Below are 19,483 nucleotides of genomic sequence, written 5' to 3'. Positions count from 1 at the left end.
TGGTTGTGTTGTCGTTGTCGACGTCTGTCTGGTCTACCCTCCGATACGGTTATCATCTCCGCGTGTTGACAAGTCGTCTTGTACCTCGACCCAACAACACCCTCATCCATTGCAGGTTCGACTTCCCCAGCAATCCGTCCTCTTCGTTTCCACGCCCTCGACCGGACTCCGGTGACTTTGAATACTCTCAATTGCATCGGTCTCCTCTATTTTCAGGGTCCAGTCCTCTTCTCCCATTGTTCCACGCACCTCCAATCCGTCCTAGGCGTACTCAGGGGCTCCCGTTTCATCACCATGCGCCGAGGCGTTTTCCTCTTCCTCATCGTCAACCTCGTGGTCCTCACCCTCCTCGTTCGCAGCGTCTTCACACTCCTGTCGTTGCTCGTGGAAGACGCGTCTGCCGATGCAATTCATCGCGCCGAACTCCCCTCGCCGAACTCCAGCCTGATTGAACAACGGCCGCAGATAATCCCGAAGATCATTCACCAAACCTACAAGAATGAGACTATCCCCGAGGTGTGGAAGGAAGCGCAGCAGAGCTGCATCGATTTGCACCCCGACTATGAATACATCGTGAGTCTGAGCTTCTCTCCTGCGGGCGAACTGAACTTCCACTAATGCTCTCAATAGCTGTGGACCAATGAAAAATCGCGCGAGTTCATCGCCAACGAATATCCCTGGTTTTTGGAAACCTTTGACGGCTACAAATACCCCATCCAACGCGCCGACTCCATCCGTTACTTCGTGTTGGCCCATTATGGTGGCACCTACATCGATCTCGACGACGTACGTCCTTTCCGAGGAACAGAGTGAAATCTGTCCAGCTATGCTAACCATGACTAGGGGTGCAACCGTCGACTAGATCCCCTACTCGCATACCCCGCCTGGGTGCGTCGTACTGTCCCCACAGGCATTTCGAACGATGCGATGGGGTCGGTCCCACAACACCCGTTCTTCCTCCGTGTGATCGAGGTCCTGCAGTCCTATGACCGTAGCTGGCTGCTTCCCTACATCACGGTGATGTACTCGACCGGGCCCCTGTTCCTGTCCGTCATCTGGAAGGAATATATGGGGGAGATGCCGAGCGAGTCGGGCCGCGTCCGGATCCTCATGCCTGACGAGTACAACAAGTTCAGCTGGAGCTTCTTCACCCACCACGTCGGCAACAGCTGGCACGGCAAGGACGCCCGACTGATCTTCTGGATGGGTCAGCATTGGATGTTCCTGACCGTCTTAGGGTTCCTACTCGCAGGTGCCCTCGGATATTGTCTGTGGTGCTCGTATGGTCGCCTGACGGTCTGGGGATCGAAGTATCGCTACCGGTACACCAAGCTGCCCTCCTTCATCTCGATGCCCCGACTGTCGTCTCCGTCTCGCGGCTCTCGGCGCGCCATGCCCACTCTGCTCCGTCGGGTCAGCTTCAAGGACGAAGAAGCTGGTCCGGTCGAGACGTCCTACGAGCTCTACAGTCGTCGGGATTAAGCAGATGGCTTGATATGAGTCTCGGATTGAATTTTATTGCCGCATATTGGCGAGTCCTTCGCATGTGTGAATTGCTTTGTTCGGGTATTCTGCTTTGACGTGCATGCATGGCGTTCTGGGAACGGGTTCCACTGAAGCGCTTTTTTGGGGACGACGGCTTTCTTGTACATTCTTCTTTTTGGTAAGATAACTTTTGGATCTGTACACGGGGTGAGCTGCAAGGCAGTGGTACCCTTCTTCCATCTGACCTGCTTGATGTTCCGATATACAACCTTCTTACGTGTCTGTGTTCGCTTCTTGCTGGCCGGTTTGCCTCATATGGTTTTATTACCCTTGCCTTTCGTTTTATACACATAGACTAGCAAGTACCAATACGACATTGGTATGCCAGTGAGCCCGGAGCGAGCTGGACCGACTGAATATAATACACTTGACTCCAATCCGCCATGTCAGACAGTACGTACGGTGTACACACTTCCAACCTCTCCACCAGCTACTTCATAATAGGTGGTTGGAGTCGCCGATCCCTGAGTGGCGTCAGATCAGCCCCCAATAGGCACGCCGCACGCCCGGAATAAGGCCAGCTAGGAGGCAAAGAAGCTTTCAGGGGGTTTCAGACCGGTGACCGCAGCCCCAATTGTGAGTCTCGTCGGGAGAACAGCTGTTCGGGGTCCAATCTGACGTGAGAATCTGAAACGGTGGGCGAGAGTTGTCAAGGGGGAGGGCATCTCAGAATGCCGATGGGCGGGCGGGATGGAATGCTCGCCTTTCGCCTCCACTGACTATGTTGATGCGTAAAGTTTTGTCCCTTTCTGCTGCAGGCCTTATAAGTCTGCTCTTTACTTGCTTGTTTCCTTGCTCCTTTTCTTTCTTTCGTTCTCTCTTTATATCTTCATCGCTGTCTGACGTCAGATACCTGTACAGGCTACAGTATCCAGATCTCGTTCCTTCGTTACCATCCTCAATAGTCGTCTCTACCGCACCAATATGAAGATCAGCCACGCCATCTGGGCTCTCACTCTGCCCCTGGCGAGTGCAGTCCCCGTCCCAACCCAACAGCAGGACATTCACATCTCCGCCGAGCAGATCGAAGCGATCGCGCCCCCTTCCAAGTCCTGCGACAATGCCCCATCGCCGGAGGAATGCGCCACCGCCAAACAGGCCGCGCCCAATATTGCCCAGGCCTTCCAGACCTACAAGATCACCTCGCCCGCCGAGCAGGCCGCTGTGATCGGGCTGATCGCCTTTGAAAGCGTGGACTTCCGATACAACAAGAACCATTCGCCCGGCGTGCCGGGCCAGGGTAGTATGTAGCGTCTGTGACGGTTGATGGAATGTGCGGTGCTGACGAAATGGCTCTAGCGCGGAATATGCAGTCCCCCGCGTTCAACAAGAAGTATGCGGCGTCGATTCCCGCCCTGTCGGACAAGCTGAGCAGCGTCGCCAACGACCCGGTCAAGGTGCTGGATCTTTTGCTTGCCGACGAGAAATACGACTTTGCCTCTGGCGCGTGGTTCTTGACCTCGCAGTGCGAGAAGAGCGTGCGCACGCAGCTGCAGACCGGCTCCGAGGCCGGCTGGACCCAGTATATCCGGTCTTGCGTGGGGACGGACCCCAACAATGAGCGCAAGGCATACTGGCAGCGGGCTGTCAAGGCGTTGGGCGTGAAGACGGCCTGATAGAGGGTAGCATGAAGGCTGTGGCGCAGGCGCCACAGGGCCATCTCATAGAGCGAGCGCATGTGTATGTAGGCGTAATGAAGGCGTTGCGTGAATGGATCGTCGCATTGTCTATTTGTCGAGCTGCATAACTTCTTCTTTTTCATCCGTAGGTATTTACAACACCCCCTTGGTGCTCACCACGTCCCCCGCGCCGACCTCGCCGGCGACCCGCCGCGTGCACGCCGCCCGAATCGCCACCGCCAACGCCTTGAAGGCACTCTCTGCCCGGTGGTGGTCGTTGTCGCCGTACGTGCACCCCACGTGCAGCGTCACCCCGGCGGCCTGCGCAAAGCTCTGCAGCCCGTGCGTGATCATCTCCGTGCTCAGTGCCCCGATCTTCTCCCGCCGGAACCCAAGGTTGATCACCGCCCACGGCCGGCTGGAGAGGTCGATGACCGCCCATGAGAGTGCCTCGTCGAGGGGCGCGTCGCCGCGTCCGAACCGCGCGAGCGACTGCCGCGCCCCGAGGGCCTGCGTGAATGCCTCCCCCAGCGCGAGGAAGGTGTCTTCGGTGGTGTGGTGGTCGTCAACTAGCCATTGGTGGTCAGTCGATTGATTCTGTCCTGCGGTTCGAGACAGGGATCTAAAAGGTGAAGGTGTGGGGAAGGAACGCACTGTACAGATCTCCCTTGGCACGGATGGCCAGACTCATCCCCGAGTGCTTCGCCAGCGCGTGCAGCATGTGGTCCAGGAACCCAATCCCCGTGCTCACCGTGATCTGCTGCGTCGCGGTGAACTGCGTCGCATGGCCGGCGTCCTTGGGGGGCACGATGCCGCGCTGGGCGGCGGCGGCTTCGGCGGGGTCGGAGGGGGCGGGGAAATGCTCGCTCGGTTCGTAGGGCGGGAGGACGCCGCCGTCGAGGGACAGCGAGACCTGGATCTTGGTCTCGTTGGTGGAGCGGGAGATGGACGCGGTGCGGGGAGGCAGCATGGTGGGTGATGGAGAACGAGGGACGGAGGAATAAGCAGGAATTGATCGTGCTGTGATTGCTGCAGGGGAATTTTTGCGGGTTCGGAGCGGCCGATGGTTGATCCGGGCCCAATGCGTCATCGCACGGTGTGTTCCGCGGAGTACGGAAGTTATCACCAATCTACTATACATATCTACAGATTCAGCTTCAGCCATGCCGCCCCCCTCCAACCAAAAAGCAGACATCGAACCCCCCGATCAGATCACCACCGAGGCTGTCTATGGCTTTCTCGCCGGTGCCTTCCGGGTAGGTCGTTGTCGCGTCGAGAGCAGTGCGCCACGCCAATGGACTCACTAACGACGATAGTTCGGCTCCGTCTCCATCCTCGCCCATATGATCCTCATCCTCCCTCATCCGTTCAAATTCTCGCCGTCGGCTGCGCCACCGGCGCCATCGTCCTCATCTCCGTCATCTCCGCCGCCACATCGCAGACCGGCCCCGTTCTCGAAAGACGCCCTCCGATCCCGATTCTTCCACCGGCCGCTCGAGGGCTTTTCGGAATGGCTGTCCCCGACGGCACGCGTCTATCGGCCCCTCACGCCGCAGTTCAAAGTGTTCCTGCAGATCGCGGCGATGACGCTGGGCGGGTGTATCTGGGCGGAACGGCGAGTGAACGACTACATTGATTTGATCCGGAAGACGAAACGGGCGGAGCGAGTGCAGGCGCAACGCGCGGGGCGATATTTGGAGTGAGATCCACCGTACGGAGGGTTACCTACTGGCACATAACATAAGGACGGGTACGAACATGCCATGTCAAGATTTGGGAACTCAATTGCGAGTGTGGCGGAGTGGTGGATCCTGGTCATGATCTCCGAACGATCAATCGACGATCGCCATCCGAAGGGGGGAAATCTGGGATCTGGACTATTGGATGGGATCCGTGGGATTCTCATGGCGGGGAGATTAATATTAGGATTTCCGAGGCAGCTGCAGAGATTTTTGTACTCTATCGACATGAATCGGCGGGTGGAGCCGTAAGTTGGCTGATCAGGGATATCATATTCGAGAGGCGAATGGGCGGATGATCGTTATAATTCATTCCGGATGCATGCGTCCACTATTAACACCATTTAATACTGACGCAGTCCTGGTACGGCGTAAACATTGAACCCCTGATGCTTGCGGACTGACATCATTCGCCTGTTCCGTTGTTTTTTCCCTCCGCGTTCAGCCTCACAGTTGCCTCTTCCGGCCGTTCGGTCTTTCCCTGCAACCTTCCACGTACTCTTCCTTCCCTTTTCTCCTCCTCTCAACTTCTTCTCATCATCTTCTTCTACTTCTTCTCCCTACTTTTCTCCTTCTCTCCTCCTCCCCTCTCCCACACCCCTCTCTCAATTCTCATGGCTTCGGTATGTCTCACCGTCTCCACCTCTCCCACTAGCCATCGTCTCCTCTCCATCTCTCCCTTATCGTCCTTCTAACTCCCCCCCCAGATGTGATTCCCCTGCTCGTCCTCCCCGTCCTTTCGCTCCCTTCACCCTCCCCTCGCCCGTCATGGCGGAAATCCGGGGGAAAAAAGAGCGGAGAAAGAGTTTCACCGTCTTCAGCCCGTCCTCCACCACCTCGTCTCTCATCACCCACGATCGCTCGCCCTCCGACGAGGTCAATGTCCTGAAGAAGAAGTCCCGCCGCAACTCCGGCTTCTTTGGCGTCCGGAACGCCAGCCCCCCGCGAGCCTCTTCCGCCTCCCATGGCCTTCGTCGTCCCGGCTCCGCCCATTCGGAGTCCACTGTCGGCGTCACCGCCATGTCCGCGGCCGCCCTCGAAGGTCCCCGGCCCCGCCGCAAGTCCCTTCAGAAGAAACGGGCCTCTGTATTCGGCTCCTTACGCTCCCTCCACTCCCTGGATGACGACGAGAAGTCCCTCGCCCGCTCCAAGGCCTCCCCGGCCGTCGACGATGACGATCCCGACGCTCGTCCCGCGATCGGTTCCATTATCCTGCACCATGGCGAGATCCAGACCACCGGCGGCATGTGGCGCAAAAAGAGCCAGTACCTGGTCCTGACCGACACTCATCTGGTCCGCTTCAAGAGTCAAAGCAAAGCCGCCGAAGCCTTCCCCTCCATCCCGCCTTCGTTCGCCCGCACCCCTGGCAATCGTCAGTCCGTGGCCTCCATCAGTTCACTGCACGACCAGCAGCTCGCCGCCCCGGGCGGGGATTCCTCCGCCGGCATCCCCCTGAACAGCATCGTCGCCGTCTACATGCTCGACGACGGACGCCCATCGTCGACCGTGGAGGTGGCCTACCTAGACGAGCGTGCCCACAAAGCCGCCTTCATCCAGATGCAGACCCCGGATTTCCAAGAACTGAACCTGTGGATGGTGGGGATCCGCTCCGCGGCGGAGCTCGTCCGAGGCGCCGACCCTCTCCCCTTCGATCGAAAGTCGGTCGAGTATGCCGTTCGCATGCTGGAATACGAACGAGACTATGATCCGGACACATTCCGCATGTTTCGTGTCATCCAGATGGCTTCCAGCAAGTCTCCTACTCGCGCCTCGTCCGACGACCTCACCAAGCTGTCCCCCACCGGATGCTATCTCGCCCTAGGCTCGCACAAATTGCACCTGATCCCCTTGCACAAGATGTCCAGTCGTGCCTCCGTCGTGTCGTTAAACGATCTAGACGCGTCGACTTCTTTCGGTCTGATGAATCTGACCTGTCTGTCAATGGAGTGGGGCGATGACAGCCTGCACCTGACGTTCCGCGTCCCCCTCCGGAAGCCATTCTCCGTCTTTCTGGCCTCCGTCCACTCCCTCGAAATTGCCTTCTGGCTAAGGCAGCAGACGGAGTTCCTACGGCCCCTGTGGATCCGGCAGCCCTACGATTTCCTCGTCCCGCGGGACCTGGACAATGAGTCCAACTTTCCCCCCGTCGACCTCGACGAAGACTACGGCTGCTTCGACCGGACGTTGGTCGCCTACTCCGCGAGCTTTGACATCGACACTTCCAACATTCGCTATACGATTGATGTGCAATGTGACGATGCCCCATGCTTCCGGCTCTTGCCGCCCGCTTCCCCCAATCGGCAGAGGTACACGGCCTTGGAGCTGATCGCAGTCATGCGCGCCCTGCGCTACAATGAATCCTTCCGGTCGATCTCCTTCAGTGGAGTCTGCTTGGACGCACTTCAGGCTGTTCGAGATGTCCACGGCCTAGACAAAGATATGCTGTTGAGTCGTGCCGGGTCGCCCATCCACATTCCCGGGCAAGAGAACCTCTCGGTCCTCTCACAGGAGGTCCGCGCCCTGACGCTGAAGAGCAAATGGCTCCGGCGCCTCGATTTCTCCTACTCCTTGACCCGAACCCCCAGGTCCGACAGCGAAAGCCATGACCCCGGCTGTGGCATTCCCGAGGCCGTCTTTCCCATTTGTCGACGGGAGCTCACGAGCGTGGATTGGGTGGTGCTGAACGGAATTAAGCTGGGGGACTCGGACCTCGATTATCTAGTCGATGCTGCCTCCCAGCGAGGGAGCCATCTGCGGGCTCTCGAGGTCGGAAACTGCGGTCTGTCAGTCCACGACATCGACCTTCTCCTTTCGACAATCATCGCTCAAGCCTCAACCCTCGAGGCGATCAATATCTCGGGGGTGCAAGGCCGGCTATATCCCGACCTGCTCCAACAATACCTTGGTTACTTCACCCAGATCAAGAAGCTGGACTTGTCGCGCATCTCTCGAACCTCTGGCCCTGCTGCGCTTATCACTGCGGAGACGCTGTTTAACTGGAGACTCGAGGAGCTGTCATTAAGCCAAACGGTGGTCAACCGTGAGACTGTCGACGCAATTGCCACCTACCTGGCCAGTGACCGGTCTCGCGGGTTGCAGGTCGTCCGACTTGATCAGTGCTGTTTGACGGGGCAGGACGTGGCAATCTTTCTACACTCCTTGTCGGCGGTCGAGACGCCTCGAAGCCTGCATCTGCATGTCAACGAAAACCGGCTGGATCAGGGGTGCTCTTATCTCTTCGACGCCATCGCCAAGAACAAAGCTCCTACCCATCTGTCAATGCGCATGATTGACTTCAAGAGGGAAGAGCAATTCCAGGACTTGGTCGAGGCGCTGCGGAAAAACCGCTCCTTACAGTATCTTGATATATCCAAGGCGTCACTCCCGTACGACGCCGGGCCGGAGACGTGTAGGTCGCTGCAGCTGATGCTGGAAGAAAATGAGACGCTGGTGGACCTGGATATTAGCGGGGAGAGCGCTCATCTGGATGTGGCGCGGTTCGGGATTGGTCTCAACCTTGCACTGACCGGTCTGAAAAAGAACAAGTCTCTGCAGGTGCTGCGGATCGAACACCAGAAGCTGGGCCTCCAGGGTGCGAATACCTTGGCCTCCGTTCTGGAAGAGAACGACTGCCTGCGTGAGGTCTACTGTGAGAACAACGACATCAACCTGCAGTCGTTCACGGTCCTGGTCAACGGCCTGCAGCGGAACAAGTCGCTCTTAATCCTCTCATGCATGGATTCCGACCGCATCCAGTCTCTGGAAAAGGTCCGGCGAGAGATCGAAAGTGTCAGACGTGAACTGAGCCATACACAGAGCACGGCAGCCAACTCCCTCCGTCGGTCACTGCATGTCGCCATGAACGTGAAGCAAATCGCCGTCGGAAACAAAGGGACCAAGCATGCCCCTCCCCCAGGTCTTATCCGGTCGAATGCCTCCGTGCCTTCGAATCTCTCATCCGCCGGCTCACCCCTTCAGACGCACGATATCGATGCAATCATCCGCTCCCTGAACCAGAAGTGGGACGCGGAGGTCACCCGTTTGCGTCGGTACCTGTTCCGCAACTACAACCTGGCCAATGGCGTTGACGAGGGCTTTGCGGGTGATGATGCTGGCAGTGATGGACGCCCTGCCACCGCCGCCAGCCTCGGGACCATGCTGGACAATCTGAAGTTCGAAGTCACCGTCTCTACGGATGAGGTTCACAACACCTCCCCCACGGGCTCTCCGCCTTCGCCCGAGACTCGTGAATCACCGCAGAGCAACCATCTGGAGATCTTCTCCGGTCTTGATGCAGACAGTAACATCGACACGCAGCTGAAAGAGCGTCCCCAGACGGCGCCTTTCCCGCAGCATGCGTCGTCCGCCCTGCCGCCGGAGTACGCCTCCGGTGCAGCGTCGTCTCGCTTACCCATGCCCGTCCCTGCTATGCCAGCCGTTGTGAACAAGACCAGCAGCATCCGCAGCGCCCGCAGCTCGAGCACCGTCTCCACTAGTACTGGCACAGCGGCCAGCTCCCGAAGCACGTACGGCGCAGCCTCGTCGACCCTGCGTGGGTTTCTGAGCGGAAGCGGATCCAGGGAGCGCAGAAAGCTGGAGAAGATGCGGTCAGGCGCTGTGTGTGTATCGAATGATAGAGCGCCACAGCTGAATTGGTCGCCGCCGAAGCTCGACCTGGGAGACTTTCGGTAACATTTTTGGTCGTTTCCCCCTCCGGAATGATTTATGATCCTGCAACACGATACATACAGTAACCCACAGTTACAACATACACATACATATGGACCAGACTTCGCTAGTCGAAGTGATTCTTTGTTCAGTGTGCCCTGTCTTGGTTTGGCTTGGGCTAGATTCTGTTATCACCCACTCTTTGACCTGTGTGTCACTCATACATAACACTACATACCCTGAGACGAGCGTCTCATCTGTCTTTATGTACAGCGTCACATGTTTCCTTTATATTGATATTCTTTTTGGGAAAAGTGGAGTTCGCTGGCGTTCATCTCTTTCTTCATTTCCGTCCATCTATCTTTTTGTCGTGGACCCGTCTGAAACGACCGGTCGTCTAGGGGCGCTGACAAGGTCTTTGTTTCTTTTCTTGTTCGAATTTTGGATGGTATCCCGTTTCGGTGCTTCGGCTGTGGCGTGGCGTTTTTGTTCTGTCTGCTGCGCTGTTTTCTTGGGGGTGGGTGGCTCGCTTGGTACTTACGTGCCCTGTACAATCTGTCGGATATTCTTTCTCTTGTGATGTGGTTACTTGATGTCTAATCGTTAATGTGATAGATATTGGATGCATCTGTTCCTGCAACTGCGTAGATGTATTGGGGACTGACAGGCAATCTAACACTGTAAAAGCACGGATGCAGAGGGTATGATGATATAGTATTATTTATACACGTGAACTCTAGCAGAGTGGTTGGTATCTATAAGTACAGGAAGCGTCCCGCGGGGACATATTATAGTGACGGTAGAGCGACGACGACAGCTTGGGAGAAATATTGTGAGGGAAAGCTAAGAAATGCCGCCCAAGACGACAACGCCCCTCTCCCGATCAAGCTTCTCCTCGGTCTGCCGGAATTTCCGCCCCTGCTTGCTAATGTCGCGCAGCCGACGGATATACACGTTATTGGCGACCTCGGTCTCGTCCTCACCGCGGCCGGCGAGCGCCTTCTCGCGCCGTTTCTGGCACGCCAGGTACAGCGAATACGCCTGCTTGCCCTGCAGCTCGGTCACCTCGTAGTCGACCTCCCACCGGTCCATCGCCGTGAAGTCCGTCGCCCGCTCCACGACCCGTCCGTTCACCTTGTTCTTGACCACCAGCGTCATCGCCAGGAGCTCCTTGCTGTAGTCGGGTTCTTGCTTGCCCGAGTCGGTGGTGGGCTCGGGCGCGGCCGCGTCGGTGGTTTCTGTAGCTGGGGAGGGTTGCGGCTGAGGAGGATCTCCGGTGGTAATGGCGGCGAATTGGGTGCTGGGGTTATCAGGGATGTGGGAGCGGATGGCGTGAGCGGGGGCGTCGTTCGAGGAGGAAGGGTGGTGATGGTCGTCGTCGTGGGAGAGGTTCAGGATGCGGCGCTGGTAGGCGTCTATTTCAGCCTGGTTCTTGGTTTGGATGGCCTGGATCTCGTCGTCGGTGACGGGCTCGGCGAAGATGTACATGAAGGGGGTCTGGGCGTCGCGGGTCTCGAAGTGGAGGCGGAGGGAGCGACGGGGGAATTTCTCGGTGGCCTTGTCGAGGAGTTTGTTCCACAGGGCGAGGCTGAGGCGGAACTCGGCGTCGCCGAGCGCGGTGTCGCTCTGGCCGTGCAGGGCGAGGTCCATCTCGGGCAGACTGACGTACTGGAAGCCGAAGATGCGCTCGATGTTGTGGAAGGCGACGAAGATGCCGTCCATGCGGCCGATGCGCACCTGCAGCGAGTACTTGAGAAACGCCGCGCGGATCATGTCGTAGAACTCGCGCTCGTACGACTCGTAGGCGCCGAACCGGTCGCGGATCTCGTAGCCGAGGCCCTGTTCGAAATTGCGCGCGTCCATGCGGATGGAGACCACAGCGCGGGTCTTCAGGTCGAACATGCCCGTGCCGGGGAGCCGCGGGTCGTACGCGTCCAGCTGTGATCGCATGATGAAGTCGCCGAGCGTGGAGTAGTGGTAGGCTTCCGGCACGGCTTGTTCCTCCTCCGGGGAGATCTTGTTGGTGCTCGACCGGCGGTACCGCTCGAAGTCTTCCTTGGGCAGGGTGAGGAGCTTTTCCATGGACTTGCCCAAGTTCATCAGGATGTTGGCCGTGTCGAATTCCTTGTCCGCGTCGATGGCGTAGACGCCGTCCTGGTACCGGAGGAACATGGCGGAGGGGGACCGCAGCAGACGCGTGAAGGTGCGCAGTTTATCGGGGAACCCCTGCGACAGGGTCCGGACGTCGATGCCTCGCCAGGATGAAAGCAAGTAGTGGAAGTGCGAGAGGACTGAGGTCATGCTGGATGATGACCCCATGTATTTCTTCTGTTCCTTCCGTGCTATGTCCCGCAAGGTGTCGTCTTTCGAGGACGTGATGTACTCTTTCAGGGCGGCAAAGTCGAATTCCGTAACGGGCATGATGGAGCCGAGATATGGATCGAAGTTGAAGACACGGGATCGGGGATCGCGAAGATGGTAGACACCGGGACTGGAGACTGTTAGCTGTTGTTAACGAGCTGGTGAAAGGGAGAGCGTACTTGAACAGGACCCTTTCCAAACCAAAGGAGAGCTGCGGAACTGGGGGCCTTTCGACATCCAAAGCTGATATTCGTCAGTACAATGTATACGCCGCGGTCCGGTAAACGTACGCTTTAGATGTAGGTTTTGGGTCCCGAGGCTGCCAGTATCCTTGGAGTGCACCGAGCCCATCACAAACGGCAGGTTTTTGGGGTTCTCCCGATCCGACTTGGTTGATTGCTTCTCGCCAGGGAGCTGGGAGACCGCGGATTGAAGGGATGATTGGATCCGGGCCGACTAGATTGTTTAGCAGAGGCGGTTTGAAGAGCAACAAGATGAACTCACCGATTCTTGCGATTCAGCCACCTCGGATGGCATTGGTTTGGATGGCCGCTTTGGTCTGCGTTCCTTGGACAGTGCTCTCCGGACTCGTTTTACGGCGACCTTCCGGGATTTCTGGGTGTCTTTACGGGATTTCCCTCTGGATTCTTGATCAGCTGTAATGGCAGAGACGTCGTGATCTGCCGCGGAAGATTTGGTGTTGTCGTGGCTCTGGGAACGCGCATCTTGGGACCGGCCCTTCTTCTCTCGGCTTGTTGGACCTGGAGGAGTCTATACGCGTGGAGCGATTAGCGATGATGGTACATACGGGTGGACTCGCGCAACACAAGTAGGGACAGAACTGTCTGAAGAATGGATATTCGGGAATATCTACCTTGCCGAGGGACTTGAAGCCTTCCGCAATCGCACGCGACGCGGCATCCTCGACTTTCTTGGGATGAGACTGGGAGCGCGAGGCGGACGACGAGAAGTTGCGGAGGACATTGGGAGCTCCGACGCGCTGCGCTAGACAGAAAAAGCAGACATGTTCGCGGAGAGGGTCTGAAACAGACCGCAGAGAGGTCCGGAACATCCAGGCCAGAGAGGAGAGAAGCGGGAGGAGCACTGGAAGGGTGGCGAAGAGGAAGAAGAGGCACAATTGGGGCGAGGAGAGTAGATGGAGAAGGAAGAGAAAGTTGAAGGCGAAGAAGAATCGAACATCCCGTTTGGGTTATGCAGATGCAGCTGAGTCAGCTGTGTACTGTGAACATCTGCTGTGGACGAATTGGGAGTGTACTTATGACGGGTCGACTGCGGATTACGATGCTGATGTCTTTATTCTATGTATACTTCTTTCTCCTCCATCACCATCATTATATCCTTGCACGTTCTACTCCATCTTGTCTCCTGCATGCGTGGTACTTTGTATGATTCCCAATCCGGAGGCGGAGAAAAAACGCCCCGCTTTTCCGCGAAAGAAAAAAAAGACAAAAAGAACGGCTGCGATGTCAATCCAACATCGTCCATTCTTCCCTCCTCTCCCCTCGTCCCATCTTCTCTCCTTGTGCAGTTGTGAATTCTCTAGTTGACTCTCGGTTGAGGTGAGTATCTTTGTCTCCTATACTGCGGTCCTCGCTCTTCAATCGCTCCCAACGACTCAATGAGGGGCATCGTCTGCCCCTCCGATTGAACTCCGATGGAACCCTTCTATATCCTTTTATCTCCCCTTCAATGACCTCGCTCTGACTCATATTTCACAGGTTACTCGAGACTCACTGCACTCACAATGCCTCAAGAACAATTGCGCGTCCTGATCGTCGGTAACGGTGGCCGTGAACATGCCTTCGCCTGGAAACTGAGCCAGTCTCCTCGGGTCGACATTGTCTACGTCGCTCCCGGTAATGGTGGTACTGGTCTGGGTAGCTCCAGCAAGATAGCCAATGCCAACGTCAAGGGCAATGACTACCCTGGTCTGGTCGCTTTCGCCCAGCAAAACGGTGTGAACCTGGTGGTACCGGGCCCCGAAGCTCCTCTCGTCGACGGCATTCAAGGATACTTCCAAGCCGGTACGTGACAATCCTTCTACTCGCCAGCCGTGGAAAGCACTCATTGACACCCTTGCAGTTGGCATCAAATGCTTCGGTCCCTCCAAGGCCGCCGCCCGCATGGAGGGCTCCAAGACCTTCTCCAAGGACTTCATGAAACGTCACAACATCCCTACTGCAGTCTACGAGAACTTCTACGAGTACGAACCCGCCCGCAAGTACCTCGACTCCGTCTCCCACAATGTCGTGATCAAGGCCGACGGATTGGCCGGTGGAAAGGGCGTCATCATCCCCCAGACCAAGGAAGAGGCCCACCAGGCTCTCCGCGAGATGATGCTCGATCACCAATTCGGTGAGGCTGGAAACGAAGTCGTCATCGAGGAATACCTCGAGGGTGATGAGCTGAGTGTTCTCACCTTCAGTGATGGCTACACCATCCGTTCACTGCCCCCGGCGCAAGACCACAAGCGCATCTTCGATGGCGACCAGGGTCCCAACACCGGTGGCATGGGCTGCTACGCTCCCACCCCGATCTCTTCCCCGGAGGTTCTCGCCGAGATCGACCGCACCATCATCCAGCCCTCCATCAATGGCATGAGACGTGATGGTCAGTCGCCGCCGCCGCCGCCGCCCCCTCCCTTCCCAGTCTGACGCACGACTAACAGATCCATCTTCCAGGCTTCCCCTTTGTCGGCATCCTCTTCACCGGTCTTATGATGACCAAGAATGGTCCCAAGGTCCTCGAATACAACGTCCGTGGCGGTGACCCCGAAACCCAGACGCTTCTCCCGCTCCTGAGCGATGACACTGACCTGGCGGAGATCATGGTCGCCTGTACCGAGCACTGGCTGGACGGCGTGGAGATCAAGGTCAAGCCCAACTTCTCGACCACCGTCGTCGCCGTCGCCGGCGGCTACCCCAACTCCTACGCCAAGGGCAAGGCTATCACGCTCGATGCCGCTCCCGAAGACACCCTCATATTCCACGCGGGCACCACGCTCTCCGGCAGCGAACTGCAGACCTCCGGTGGTCGGGTCATTGCCGCCACAGCCACCGCCTCCAGCCTCGAGGAGGCCGTCCGCAAGAGCTACGCGGGCATCTCCACCATCCACTTCGAGGACATGTTCTACCGCAAGGACATCGCGCACCGGGCGTTCCGGCAGCGCGACGCCGTGGCCTCGCAGCAGCAGTCGCTGACGTACGCGGCGGCGGGCGTGTCGATCGACGCGGGCAACGACCTCGTCAACAAGATCAAGAGCTCCGTCGCGCAGACGAAGCGGCCCGGCACGGACGCGGTGATCGGGGGCTTCGGCGGGCTCTTCTCGCTCGCGGCGGCCAACCCGACCTACCACCCGCACTCGCCGACGCTCATCGGGGCCATCGATGGCGTGGGCACCAAGCTGAAGATCGCACACGCCGTGGGCGTGCACGACACGGTGGGCATTGACCTGGTGGCCATGAACGTCAACGACCTCGTGGTGCAGGGCGCCGAGCCGCTCTTCTTCCTCGACTGCTACTCGTGCGGCAAGCTCGACGTGGCGACCGCGTCCGCGTTCGTCTCCGGCGTCGCCGCCGGCTGCGTCCAGGCCGGCTGCGCCCTCATCGGTGGCGAGACGGCCGAGATGCCAGGCCTCTTCGTCGACAACACCTACGACGCCGTCGGCGCCGCCGTCGGCGCCATCAACACCACCGGCGACCACGCCCGCCCCGTCCTCCCGGACACCTCCGCCATGCAGGCGGGCGACGTGCTCCTCGCGCTGGCCTCGTCCGGCCCGCACTCGAACGGCTACTCGCTCGTCCGCAAGATCGTCGAGCGCTCCGGCCTCGACTTCACCGCCCCGGCCCCCTTCTCCATGCCCTTCTCGTCGCAGTCGCAGTCCCTCGGCCGCGCCCTCCTCACCCCGACCCGCATCTACGTCAAGCCGCTCCTCAAGGCCCTCGCCGCCACCGGTCCCGCCATCCGCGGTCTCGCGCACATCACGGGCGGCGGCCTCGTCGACAACGTGCCCCGCATGCTGCCGGCCACGCTGACGGCGCACATCGATGTGTCGGCCTGGACGCTGCCGGCCGTGTTTGCCTGGCTGAAGAAGACCGGCAACGTCGCGGCGCCGGAGATGGCGCGCGCCTTCAACTGCGGTGTTGGTATGGTCCTGGCCGTGGAGAAGGGCTCCGTGGCGGCCGTGAAGGATCTGCTCCAGAAGGAGGGCGAAACCGTCTACGAGATTGGTGAGCTGAAGCCTCGTCAGGCCGGCGAGGAGGGTTGTGTCCTGAATGGGCTGCAGACTTGGGATGCGTAGAGTAGGACGCATTGACGATATGACGGGTTTTTTAAGTTCTGTTTCTGTTGCCATATATTTTGTTGTTCATTTTTCTTTTTCTGGTGTTTGATATGCAGGATACACATCGAACGTGGTTATGATGACAACGATGATTGTATGAGACGGCGTGCTACCCGATGAAAAGCAAAAGCGAGAGCTTTCTTCATGTATAGAGGCAATGATATCGACCAAGGTCGTTCACTACATATTCGACAGTACTACGGCGCTACAGCACTCAAACGTAGATCAGAACAAAAGCCTTGCTAATCAGTCACAGGAAATCAACATTTTAGGCAGCGCTGAAGATTGGAAACCAGCCCGAAGGAGGGGAAGTTCAGGGATTTCAAACATGAGCATAGAAACTATACGAAAGAGAGCTTTCATCGCGCGGTCCGCAGTACCCATGTACATCCTGCTCCTCCGGACACCACCTGGCTACCGCCGAATTGCTCCCCTGCGCCGAGTGACAAGCGTCTCAAAAAAAGAAAATTCAACCATCTCTATTCCACAGCTAAAATAAAAGTTCCTTTTTCAGGCGATCTTCCTCCTAGTGCGAGTCAAGAGAAGGCCCGCTGGTCACCCCTGCCTCCGATAGGTCTTTTGATACATCAGGAAAATACGACGAACGAAACGAATCACGCGCACGAGCTGGCCGGTCGGTTAGTGATGGAAGATGCAGCAAACGGAAAGGAGGCCTACCTTAGAAGCACTTGCGGTGGACGATCGAAGGACCGCTCTCGTCGTACTCCTGCTTGGAGATCCACATCTGCTGGAAGGTGGACAGGGAAGCGAGAATGGAACCACCGATCCAGACGGAGTATTTCCGCTCGGGGGGAGCGATGATCTTGACCTTCATGGAGGAGGGAGCGAGGGCGGTGATCTCCTTCTGCATACGGTCGGAGATACCGGGGTACATGGTGGTACCACCAGACTGGAAAGGTTAGCTTATGCTTGGATAAATGGGAATATCAAGAGACATACCATGACAATGTTACCGTAGAGATCCTTACGGACGTCGACATCACACTTCATGATGGAGTTGAAGGTGGTGACGTGGATACCGCCGCTCTCCAGACCGAGGACGGAGGGCTGGAAGAGAGCCTCAGGAGCCCGGAAACGCTCGTTACCGATGGTGATGACCTGGCCGTCGGGAAGCTCGTAGGACTTCTCGATGGTGGAGCTCTGGGAAGCGGTCTGGATCTCCTGCTCAAAGTCGAGGGCGACGTAGCAGAGCTTCTCCTTGATGTCACGGACGATTTCACGCTCGGCAGTGGTGGAGAAGGTGTAACCGCGCTCCGCGAGGATCTTCATGAGGTAGTCGGTCAGGTCACGACCGGCCATATCGACACGGGAGATGGCGTGGGGCAGGGCGAAACCCTCGTAGATGGGGACGACGTGGGTGACACCGTCACCGGAGTCCAGGACGATACCGGTGGTACGACCGGAGGCGTAGAGGGACAGGACGGCCTGGATGGAGACGTAGAAGGCGGGGGCGTTGAAGGTCTCGAAGACGATCTGGGTCATCTTCTCACGGTTGGACTTGGGGTTGATGGGGGCTTCGGTCAAGAGGACCGGGTGCTCCTCGGGAGCGACACGGAGCTCGTTGTAGAATGTGTGGTGCCAGATCTTCTCCATGTCATCCCAGTTCGTGACGACACCGTGCTCAATGGGGTATCTGAGGGTGAGGATACCACGCTTGGACTGGGCCTCATCACCGACATAGGAGTCCTTCTGACCCATACCGATCATGATTCTGCGAGGGTTAGTGGGATGGATGGGAGAGGGAAGGAGGGTGGGGGGGTTGTATTACCCATGGTGACGGGGGCGACCGACGATGGAGGCTATTGACCGGTTAGAATAAGGGTACGGAGAATTAGGGATGGGATTGAACCCAGATTCCGATGATAGTCGGGAAACCGAAGGGATCAATGGTAAGGAAAGGTGGGGGGGAACTTACGGAAGACAGCACGGGGAGCATCGTCACCGGCGAAACCGGCCTTGCACATACCCGAACTACGGGGAACCGTTAGCTTCTGGGGCCGACCGGTGGATTATTGGGAGCTCGATGATGGTTCTCCTCGGTTGAGACGGAAAATAAGCTGGGAGGACAGCGATGGCTGACACCATTGGATCCGGGTGTGGATGTGTATGTGTGTGTTTTGACCTTCCCGGATGGGGAGGAAAACCCCAACATCAGGGGGGCAAGTAAGACGACAGAGAACCATCATCGAAATCATCCCGAAAGCAGGAAAAATTCGACATTATGAGACATACCCATTGTCGATAACGAGAGCAGCAACTTCTTCTGTAGGAGCGGAAGACGAGAAATTAGCGAGGTTGTGTGAACAGGGATGGGAGGATGGAGGGGAAGAAGCGACCGAGACGACGCAAGGCGCTGAGGTGGCCGGAAGCTTACCTTCCATGGTGAAAGATTAAGAGATGGAGGAGACGAGGGAGGGGAGAAAGAAAGGAGGAAAAGAAAAAGAAGATGGATTGGGGGGAGGGAAAAAGATGGTGTAGTGGTGGTGGTGGGGGGGAGATGGAAGGGAGGAGATGTAGGGGAGAGAGAGAGAGGGAGAGGAAGAGAGAGAGAGAGAGAGAAGATGGAGATGGAGAGAAGATGATGTGGTAAGAAAGAGGATTGGGTTTAGTGGCTCGAAGGGGGGGCTAAGCCGAATGGAGCAGGGCAATAGGGGTCACCGCCCAGTCAGTCCGTCGTGCTTTCCAGTCTGGTCAATAACTTCTTGATCCTGCCTGGTTGGTCTTCCACCTGATTAATACTAATCATCCTGTCCCTCTCGTAGGCAGTCGGGTTCTTCCTTCTTCCCCCGTCCACTACTCGTCTACCCCTGCACACGTATACTCCCCAATGGCAACTTGCGCATCCTCGTGGGGCTCAGTGGCTCAGCCCATCGCCGTCCCAAACATTCGCCTCCTCTAGGAAACCGTCGGATCAGTCCCTTCTCTTGGATGACGACGACCAGGCGTCCGGATTCCTGGTTCTTCCCTCTGGTTCTCGTCTCCTCAGGGTCTTCTGGATGCCTGATAAGGATCGGCCGTACTAAGAATAACTTGGGGATTCCTCTCTTACCGCCTTTTCCCGGCCACCGCCAACCATCCCAGTCTCCATAGCATAGTCTCTGGAATGTACAGTGCGGAGTATGGACCGACTGTTTTGTTGATCGTTGATGGTCGGGAGGCCTTGCGAT

General features: G+C 57.6%; 8 protein-coding genes across 8 annotated transcripts; 5 read left to right on the top strand and 3 right to left on the bottom strand.

Annotated features, from left to right (window-relative positions):
* Window positions 1-294: 294 nt before the first annotated feature.
* BDV59DRAFT_197431 (glycosyltransferase family 32 protein) lies at window positions 295-1,482 on the top strand (the record flags this gene model as incomplete). Its single annotated transcript, XM_073692920.1, has 3 exons — window positions 295-573; window positions 631-786; window positions 844-1,482. The coding sequence occupies 3 exons, from the start codon at window positions 295-297 to the stop codon at window positions 1,480-1,482; spliced, it is 1,074 nt and encodes a 357-aa protein (XP_073553289.1).
* A 615-nt stretch (window positions 1,483-2,097) lies between these two features.
* On the top strand, window positions 2,098-3,232 carry BDV59DRAFT_5890 (uncharacterized protein). The gene is made up of 2 exons (XM_073696697.1): window positions 2,098-2,788; window positions 2,845-3,232. The coding sequence occupies exons 1-2, from the start codon at window positions 2,470-2,472 to the stop codon at window positions 3,159-3,161; spliced, it is 636 nt and encodes a 211-aa protein (XP_073553288.1). The 5' UTR covers window positions 2,098-2,469; the 3' UTR covers window positions 3,162-3,232.
* An 85-nt stretch (window positions 3,233-3,317) lies between these two features.
* Window positions 3,318-4,134, bottom strand: his3 (imidazoleglycerol-phosphate dehydratase HIS3; the record flags this gene model as incomplete). The annotated part of the gene is made up of 2 exons (XM_073692919.1): window positions 3,318-3,733; window positions 3,819-4,134. The coding sequence occupies 2 exons, from the start codon at window positions 4,132-4,134 to the stop codon at window positions 3,318-3,320; spliced, it is 732 nt and encodes a 243-aa protein (XP_073553287.1).
* Window positions 4,135-4,327: 193 nt separating this feature from the next.
* On the top strand, window positions 4,328-4,867 carry BDV59DRAFT_197428 (uncharacterized protein; the record flags this gene model as incomplete). The annotated part of the gene is made up of 2 exons (XM_073692918.1): window positions 4,328-4,420; window positions 4,481-4,867. 2 exons carry the CDS (start codon window positions 4,328-4,330, stop codon window positions 4,865-4,867), a joined length of 480 nt encoding a protein of 159 aa, XP_073553286.1.
* A 379-nt stretch (window positions 4,868-5,246) lies between these two features.
* On the top strand, window positions 5,247-10,196 carry BDV59DRAFT_167055 (uncharacterized protein). Its single transcript, XM_073687822.1, has 2 exons — window positions 5,247-5,526; window positions 5,611-10,196. Exon 2 carries the CDS (start codon window positions 5,672-5,674, stop codon window positions 9,593-9,595), a length of 3,924 nt encoding a protein of 1,307 aa, XP_073553285.1. The 5' UTR covers window positions 5,247-5,526; window positions 5,611-5,671; the 3' UTR covers window positions 9,596-10,196.
* An 80-nt stretch (window positions 10,197-10,276) lies between these two features.
* On the bottom strand, window positions 10,277-13,076 carry BDV59DRAFT_167052 (Pet127 family protein). The gene is made up of 5 exons (XM_073687821.1): window positions 12,807-13,076; window positions 12,437-12,703; window positions 12,223-12,388; window positions 12,112-12,175; window positions 10,277-12,062 (listed from the first exon to the last, which is right to left on the bottom strand). The coding sequence occupies exons 1-5, from the start codon at window positions 13,002-13,004 to the stop codon at window positions 10,415-10,417; spliced, it is 2,343 nt and encodes a 780-aa protein (XP_073553284.1). The 5' UTR covers window positions 13,005-13,076; the 3' UTR covers window positions 10,277-10,414.
* Window positions 13,077-13,697: 621 nt separating this feature from the next.
* Window positions 13,698-16,253, top strand: ade1 (bifunctional aminoimidazole ribotide synthase/glycinamide ribotide synthase; the record flags this gene model as incomplete). Its single annotated transcript, XM_073692917.1, has 3 exons — window positions 13,698-13,977; window positions 14,036-14,563; window positions 14,635-16,253. 3 exons carry the CDS (start codon window positions 13,698-13,700, stop codon window positions 16,251-16,253), a joined length of 2,427 nt encoding a protein of 808 aa, XP_073553283.1.
* Window positions 16,254-16,466: 213 nt separating this feature from the next.
* Window positions 16,467-19,003, bottom strand: act1 (actin). Its single transcript, XM_073687820.1, has 7 exons — window positions 18,691-19,003; window positions 18,549-18,579; window positions 18,232-18,287; window positions 18,085-18,115; window positions 17,256-18,027; window positions 16,974-17,205; window positions 16,467-16,922 (listed from the first exon to the last, which is right to left on the bottom strand). Exons 1-6 carry the CDS (start codon window positions 18,695-18,697, stop codon window positions 16,975-16,977), a joined length of 1,128 nt encoding a protein of 375 aa, XP_073553282.1. The 5' UTR covers window positions 18,698-19,003; the 3' UTR covers window positions 16,467-16,922; window position 16,974.
* Between the last annotated feature and the right edge of the window lie 480 nt (window positions 19,004-19,483).

The sequence above is a fragment of the Aspergillus ambiguus genome (genome assembly GCF_047715705.1).
Source record: "Aspergillus ambiguus strain CBS 117.58 unplaced genomic scaffold BDV59scaffold_1, whole genome shotgun sequence".
NCBI classification, from domain to species: domain Eukaryota; kingdom Fungi; phylum Ascomycota; class Eurotiomycetes; order Eurotiales; family Aspergillaceae; genus Aspergillus; species Aspergillus ambiguus.
The sequence above is the reverse complement of the archived record's forward strand: the minus strand, read 5'-3'. Positions and strand labels throughout refer to the sequence as shown.